Raw genomic sequence first — 8,414 nt, 5'->3', positions numbered from 1 at the left:
ACTTTCGATTTGTTAAACTTCTTCCCACCATGGGAAGAACTGGATTTGGGATGGGATGCCTTCCCTTTCCCTTTCCTCACCTTACTCACTAAGGCTAGATTTTCCTCATCATCTTGATTTGACGAGGATCCATCTCTGGTGATTCTTCTTATCTCCTCCTGCATCAGATCCGACCAAAGTCATTCCTAATCTGGTAGTTTTTCGCTTCCATTAACCGAGTCTTGGTAGTTATTCCAACACTTAGGAAGACTGAGGGGTGCAAGACTCACCATGTCATCATCAGTGGCCGTGATCGCTACACTTCCAAGCTCATCCCTGTAGGTGGTGAGCTTGTTCAGATATGTAGAGATCATGTCGCCCTTTTCACACTTGATTTTCTGAAGCTTGTCTTTCAGTGCCAGCTTCCTCTGATCACTGTTGTTCTAATATATATCTTTCAATGTTTTCCACATCAAAAATGGTGTCTCCTTCCCATGGAGGCTCGAGACAACGTGGTCTCAAACTCCCTCCAGGAGGATTCTCCTTGCTCTGGCCACACATTTCTTCCATTCCGCCAATTCTGTAGCGTCAGTCAACTTGGGGAATTCTTGATCAATGAATTCCTTTAGACGGATATCCTATAATATGTTGGACACCTAATCCTAAATGGGTTAGTGTGGAAGCTGAATAGACCAAAGCAGTCCAAGATACCTTGGGATCTGAAACCCAAGAGTCACGTATTGTACTATAAATGTATATCTCATGTTAATAAAAAATGTACTGCATGATTTATCTTTCATATTTTCTCTCGCTCCCATGTGTGTTTAACATGGTATCAGAGCAGGCGTATTCCTGCCCTGCATAATTATTTTGAGCCACTTGTTTTATGGCCTTTATGCGCAGATCATTTCTGCCATCAATTCTGCATCTCATGAATATTTTATCAGCTAAATTTTAGCTGTGACCTGTCATTTCTCCAGCGCCATTTTATGCACTGCTCCTGCTTTGCTCTGACCGTTTTTTATAATCACCTGCATGTAACGCTGCGCTGCCCCTGACGTTGTTTCATATAATCAGCTGTTCATTAATATTCCTGTATTGTCCTCTGCGCTGCTCATCTCTGCATAACCTTTGTCTGACACTGCCTGTGCCTGTCTGCCATATTCCTTACCTGCCCTCTTTGACTGCCTGATGAACGTTTGCTCTTCTGCCATATTCCATTAAACCGTCGCCTGACATTCACCTTACATTCTGTTCATCTGGATGCGTTGAGAGTGCCGTTGCGGTTCGAGCTGCAGAAACCGGGTCTCGTAGCGGTCAGTGTCCCCATGAGCGCTGAACCAGGTCATTCTGGAAGGTAAGAATTTCTAGAGCAGCTTTCTCATTTCTCCAGGCCCGTTTTAGAAGCTCGACATTCGTAGCAGCCCCGGATACATCTGCGGTGTCTTCTTGCGTCCAAAATGCTTGAGAGGAGTTATTAGCTGGCCCGCGGGAAGAGGTTGTGCCTTCCCCGTTCTCCATTATTGTGTGGGCGTCTGTATCAGGAAATTCGAGCTACGCTGGTGCGGTAAACTCTCATTCCTCTACTCAATCAATCAGGTGTTTACAGTTGTGGTTTGAAAAAGGTACGAATGGCAAGGGTTTATGGTTTGTAATGCGAACGATGGATAGTTAATAGAATTTTCGAATGTATACATAAGGCCATCGTGGGCATACAGGGAAGGGATCCGCAATCTGACTCCCGATCAAATTAATGAGATTGCCGGTCGACTGCAGACGTATGGTGCCATTCAAAGCAAGAGCATGTACTTCTGGTTTCAAAATCGCAAAAATGCAGAACGGAGACAGAAAGAAGAGAGAGTGTCACCCACCAATCAATTTCCTCAACCACATTCGTTCGCCGGCACATCGCACAGGAATGCTTCTAAAGATGATAGTGAGGGATTAAACGCTGGCAACTCGGGTGAACGTCGGACATTGGAGTTATTTCCTGTGCATCCGACGAATGTCCAGGAGTATGGCTCGCACGAACCCGCAACCAGCCTGTGGTTCACTATAACTTTGTATATAAGGCAAAAAATATTAAACCTTGAAAGAGATTTGTCTGTCAAAGCTTCCGACGGTCTTTCAGGCGAATTGAGGACTTAATTCACAGTCTTGTGATTTCCCTCGTTCGATCCTCACCGGTCACGGGTGCTTTGTCAGCGGTTTGCAATTATGTATACAATGATGATGAAGATTGAAGGTGCTTGACTCGGATGCCTTGAATGGAAATAGCAAGCCAACGAGAAGTAACATTTGGAAGACGACACCCAAAGATTTGAGCTGCCGGTATCAAATATGACCGTAAAAGTCTGAGCTGGAGTTCCAATTCCAATCTCTCCGAAGTACTGAGCATCCAAGTAATTCTTCAAAGGAACATAATCGCCCTCGTCAGACTCGAAACCCCGACCTTCACGCAGACCAAACTTCCAAACGAGTGTGTCCGCATGACAACCATTACGCATCGAAGTTTTAGATTGATATATGAAACGATTCAATAATATTGAATGCGTTGTTGAATGTGCGCTGTTTTAAATATTGAATACGCATTGTCCTGGAGCTACGCATTACCTGTTTACAAAGGGCTGATACCGTTGTTTGCCTGGGCCGTGTACCATTCAGTGCTTGAGCGTGGCCACTGAGGAAAGGTTATTCATCTCCATGGGTCAAGTTAGGATCAAGAAGTGGACATGAAGAGACCCTGCATATCAGTCTAAGGCTCCACATATATCTTTGCTGGCTTTGTGTGTTTGCAGTGTTAATTTGGAGACCGTATCAGTGGAGATAACACGCATTATCGTTGGGTTCGGCCACCTGGAGATTACACTGCTGGAAGTTCCCTTGGAGCGGGTCAAAAATTCTGGAAGACACCTTGCCACTCATATGCCAGAATTCCAAAAAAAGAATGGACCCATAAAACTCGGAAATATATTGTAGAACAGAGGTATTCTTAAGGAGTGGATTTTACAGGACGAGTCCATATGGCTGTGACAAATGAAGTTTGTACCTGAGTACCATGTGGTTTTTCTGCTGAGTAAATCGATTTATGTCTACAGCCTATCCACTACCCTAGTGCGAGTTTTCTTCTGTGACTGAGCTGTGTATGTGGACTGCCATTGACTGTCTATTTCTCAGGAGTAATATCGGAGAGTACTATCTCTTGATGAGCTTCTTGCTGAGGAGAAGAACAATATCAACATAAGAATATTATATGGCAGTATTGAGTATCGAATGAAGTAACTGAGTAAAGGAAAGGAGTTGGAGTTGCACAAATTCACCCCTGGCACAGTTGAGAAACCCTTTGTGTCCATAACCAAATCAGAAAAAGGAATCTGGATGATGTTGGATTCTCTCGGCTAAATATTGAAGGATAATATCTTGGAGATTTTCTGAAAAATCTCAGGATATCCGTGGCTTGCCCTGTGGTTTTCTTTAATCTGCAGGATTTTCTTTGTGTAGCTTGAAGATATTTAGCAGCTGATAGTTTTGCAGCAGTCGAGGGATTTCTTCAAAATATTAGAGGATTTGGGTAACTATCGGCTAAATATAGAAGGACTCGGTGATATTTGTATAATTTTCATAGTTTCAAGATATATCTGGTTGGTTTTTTCCCTTTAAGCTACAGGGCTTTCTTGTGTAACTTGAAGATATTTAGCAGCTGACATTTTTCTGTGGGATTTTGGAGGATTTTTAAGGTGTAGAAAAATGGCTAAGCTTGAAAGAATATTAGAGTTATTGAGAACTCTAATCGTATCCACTGCTGACAGCGCAATCATAATCAATAAAGACATTATTGTTGACATTCAAAAATGTATACAAAATGCACAAGAAAAGATAGAGTTTTTGCAGCTTGAGACAAAGCTACAGCAGGAAGAACTACAGCAATGGAGTCATCATTCTGAACCTGTTTCTATTCAGAAGATTGAAACAGACTCCCATAAACAACAAGTCAATAATGTTACAGTTCATTCAAATAAAGCAGCAGTTGTACATGCAAATGCAGAAACTCAGTCTGCACTTCCTAAGCCCATCATCAGACCTTGGGAAAAGCTTGTCCACAACAAGCACAGAACTGGTCTTGGATATGACAAGGACTTGTCCTTTCATATTCCAGACTATGCCAAGCCCATTCAGTTTCAGAGTGCTGGATTCATTCATGACAGTTCACCTGCTCCTCATGACATTTCACCTTCAGCTGTTCTAGATTTTGCCCCTCTTCCACAGCAACAACAACAACAATAGATCGTGAAATGCCAACACTGTGACCGAGTTGGCCATCTAAAAGATCACTGTTTTGATCTTCATCCATGTAAGCACTGTCATAAAACTAGCCATTCTTCACACAGATGCTTCAAAAACAAACGTCCTGCAAGAACAAAGATTCATCTTGGATGGATCGCTTCTTGGCAATGGGCATCAACAGCCAAGAAGATATTCAAAACACATGTCAGAACTTGTTCCAGAGTATTGAAAAGTCTTGCAGCTGAGTTTTCTCCATCATCTCACCTTGTATCTGACAGGGGGGGAAATGATGGTCATCCACAAGCTTCAAAGTCACATCAAGCGAGCCTGAGCCACAACCTGCCACACCAGTTTCAGAGTTGTAGCCAGAGACAAAGATGCCCATGAACATGCCTTTAGTTGGCAATCTGGGACACTTCCTCTAGCAGAAGACTTCAGCTTCTTGCCAGCTTTGGAAGAATTCCAGTAACAAAATTGAGAACACTTCCTCTAGCAGAAGACTCCATCTTCTTGCCAGTTTTGGAAGAGTTCCAGGAATTGCATTAAGCATTCCAGAGTTGTTGGTTATCCTTAAACCATCACAGGTTGAGACTTCCCTTTTCAGGTTGAAGTTTTACCTTTTATGCAGGGTGAGACCTCCCTTTTATGGTTGAAGGTTTCCCTCTTTAAAAGAATAGGATCACTTCCTCTAGCAGAAAACTTCAGTTTCTTGCCAGTTTTGGAAGAGTTCCAGGAACTGCACTAAGCGTTCCAGTGTTGGTGGTCATCCTTAAACCACTGCCCTTTATACCAACATTTCATAGAGCACATTCAGCCTAGTGCTGCCATGCATTTTTTGCACATTTTGTATTACAGCTCTCTTCTTGGACTCATACATAACCCTTCGGATTAAGGGGGGAATGTTGGACACCTAATCCTAAATGGGTTAGTGTGGAAGCCGAATAGACCAAAGCAGTCCAAGAGACCTTGGGATTTGAAACCCAAGAGTCACGTATTGTACTATAAATGTATATCTCATGTTAATAAAAAATGTACTGCATGATTTATCTTTCATATTTTCTCTCGCTCCCATGTGTTTTTAACAAATACTACTTCCATGTGATCCTTCCAGGCTATATAATTTGAGCTGCCATCAAGGGCATACTCGAGTCTTAAACCGTTGAACACCATTGGTGAAATTGAGATGTGATAAGAACTCGATTTCTATATTCAGGAACTTGAAACTTCGAACTTCTCCCTTCTTGTATATTTTTCTTCGCTTTGATCACCTTTGCTCTCACACCATGTTGAAATTCCCACTATAGATCACCTGATAATGCAATATACTAAAGCAAAATACTTGATCTACTTCTACAAACAAACTTGCGGAAGCTTAACCGAATATGAGCAAGATCAATGAGAACACATATAATTGAGAATGAGAAATCAATCACACATAACACAGAAGAAATAACTTGGGGAAAGCCTCAACCTAAAACCCCAATCTCTGTATTATCATACAAGTGGAAATATGTTCAAGTTACAAAAAGAATCAGCTCTCAAGCTATCCTTCTCTCTCTGCAATCAAACAATACAACTCACAAACTGAGTAGACACTAGATATGCCTTCCCTCAGCCCTCCAAGCCTCCTATTTCCTTCCACAATTTTTCTTGGGGTCCAATGATCTCACATGTGTGAATTGACCTCGTCACACTCACTAAACTGAAGAAGTAATTGCGCAATCCTCAAGGAAATAATTCCTTCTGCATGCAAGAGATATTCACAATGGAATATTCCTACAACTGATAGTACACTGCCCCTCCATTTGATCTCAACTGCGTCTCTGTCTGAACTGACATGCATGAGTTATTTATGACAGAATATTCAGTTATCTGAAGTGTAGCAGTTACATGCATACATGCATTAACTAACTAAACTCATAATTAATTCAACGAATTGTTTGAATTAATCTAAATGGACTTGACTCAGTTAACTGAGCCAACTAATTACAACTCAATATTACAAGTCAGCCTTATCTCTTTAACTGAAGGATAAATTCCTCAATTAATGGAGAAATTGTTGCATGTCCCCACATAGACGTCATGTTTGATTTTCTACAACTAATTAACTCATGGTGAACTAATTAATTATTTTACAAATAGCTGCTAAGATAAAATTCGAATTTTTTACTTCTCTACTTTAGTTCAGGGACCAACTAAAATAGGAAGGTATCCTGAAATGTTATTTATAGTAGTACAAAATTTAGCACTTCTATATTTAGCATTTCTTGTTGCTATTTTCAACAAATCTCTGTGTTAATCATATGTGATCTTCATATTAGCCTGTTGAATCAAACACTTCAGTCTTTGATCAAATTCCCGCGCGGACTCATTTACCCTCTGCTGGATTTATTTAAATTTCATCACTAACTAGGCTTGTGATTTAGGCTTCTTAAACTCATTTTTAGTGCTTGTTGTGTTTCCAGCATAGTTGCATTGGGTTTACCCGCAAAAAAATTGATATACCAACTCAACGCTCTATCCTATAGCGTTGTAACCAACTACACTTTGTTTATATCATCATCTGTAATCTGCGCGACCCAGAATTATTCATGGTCTTCAGTCCCCATACCCTTAAAGACAAGCATCTTCATCGCGTTCACCATGTTGAATGATGGAGGTGGAGGTGGAGGCGGAGGTGTGGGTGTAGGGGTGTGAGGCGGAGGTGATGGTGAAGGTAAAGTGGATGGATTCGATATCCTTGTGATACCCTATCTTACTGCCTATAGTGCACCTAGCGGTGTCCTCATAAAACTGCTTTCTTCATCACTGTCCTACGTTCCTAACAAGGGATTGTATTCAGCACCTAAGTCTAGGTCTCTTCTGAATGTTTTTCCACTCTGCATAGCTCCCATCAAATCCCTTCTAAACATTAATTTAGTGTCATAACCCTCTTTTCGAACAACAACATTTTAATCCAAGTCTTTAGGGATTTTAGATACTTACCTCTAGGTCCCTTGAAGAATCGTCATTCAACTTCGCTATAACTTACAAATGTATCGATCGCAAACTCATGGATGAATCCACCCAAAATGCTATTGATCCAGTAGTCCATAGCCTGCGTGATTTTGTTTTCTGAAGCCTATAAGTGCATCACCAGTTCTAGGGTCCACATAATAGGTCCATCAAGGTACCCTGACTATCCTCTAATTTAGACAACCACTCATGTAATTTGCATAGAAAAGAGCAAAAGAAGATCTCATGTTCTTCTGTGAATAGGTATCTATTCATCCACTCTTCTTTTGACAGGCACAAATTCCTGTTTTCTTGAGTCGCGAATTCATGCAGCTTCTGATCCATCCACTTCTCAATTTATTTCTTAGTTGGGAACCATTTATTCAACATCACACATTCCTTAGATAGATCCCAGTCCCAGCAATGAAACCATTTGTTCACTTAATTGGTCCTGACCCAGGTTCAGAGTTAGATGCGCCAACCAACAAAACCCTAAACTGCTGGCCCTTTCGGAAACAACCCACGTACCGTAGGCTATAGTCTCACCCAAAGTAGTATTGGGGGATGACATAATGAGGTTTATGTAGCCAGAGATTGGTGTGATGGGTTCCTACAGTTTCTAGGGCTTATTTCAAACTTCGTGAACCCTAACCCTTATAATATAGATAATTTACAGTAACGTTCAAGAAATTGAATCAAGGTCTTTGTGAAATGCTTTAAACATTCATAACAGTAAGTAAATAAGCAGATCTACTACTTTCGTGCATCAATTAAGCATTTATTCATATAATTTCATAATAACACAATGAATATACAAAAATTTCATAAGTAAACACAAATGCACAGATACACAATTATGGCTCAAAATAGTCTTTATTAGATGTATTCTTTGTTGTTACAGACTCTTCTTCCCTGTGCACTCAGCTATAGGGGCCCGCACACTCAGCCTGTAGTCTTACCAAGGTCTCTGTGCACTCAATAGCAGGATCCTTCCCCTTCGCCTAAGTATAGGAAACAAACTTTCCTACCTTAGGTTACTTTCCCATACAATGATCTTCTATTCTATGATGATCTCCTAGACTCGTTATGACTCCTTTATATATAGCCTTCTCTTTTACAATATCATGGTTTGTGAACCATGGGTGGATCACAAAACC

At 40.9% G+C, this 8,414-nt stretch overlaps 1 protein-coding gene across 1 annotated transcript; it reads left to right on the top strand.

Moving 5' to 3' along the window:
- Positions 1–1,307: 1,307 nt before the first annotated feature.
- On the top strand, positions 1,308–2,127 carry LOC149193806 (uncharacterized). The gene is made up of 2 exons (XM_089407442.1): positions 1,308–1,336; positions 1,698–2,127. The coding sequence occupies exons 1-2, from the start codon at positions 1,308–1,310 to the stop codon at positions 2,125–2,127; spliced, it is 459 nt and encodes a 152-aa protein (XP_089263568.1).
- The last annotated feature ends 6,287 nt before the right edge of the window (positions 2,128–8,414 follow it).

The sequence above is a fragment of the Pinus tabuliformis genome, chromosome 2_2 (assembly GCF_031772625.1).
Source record: "Pinus tabuliformis cultivar Carrire ecotype Pingquan chromosome 2_2, CPIR1, whole genome shotgun sequence".
NCBI lineage: Eukaryota > Viridiplantae > Streptophyta > Pinopsida > Pinales > Pinaceae > Pinus > Pinus tabuliformis.
Note: the sequence above shows the minus strand (reverse complement) of the source record. Positions and strands in the feature narration are given on the sequence as shown.

Bases quoted from the DNA above. Each gene is read 5' to 3' on its own strand.
- LOC149193806 (XM_089407442.1), top strand. From the start codon at position 1,308: ATGAGCGCTGAACCAGGTCATTCTGGAAG. The intron at 1,337-1,697 runs GTAAGAATTTCT...GTGGGCATACAG, and splicing joins GAACCAGGTCATTCTGGAAG to GGAAGGGATCCGCAATCTGA.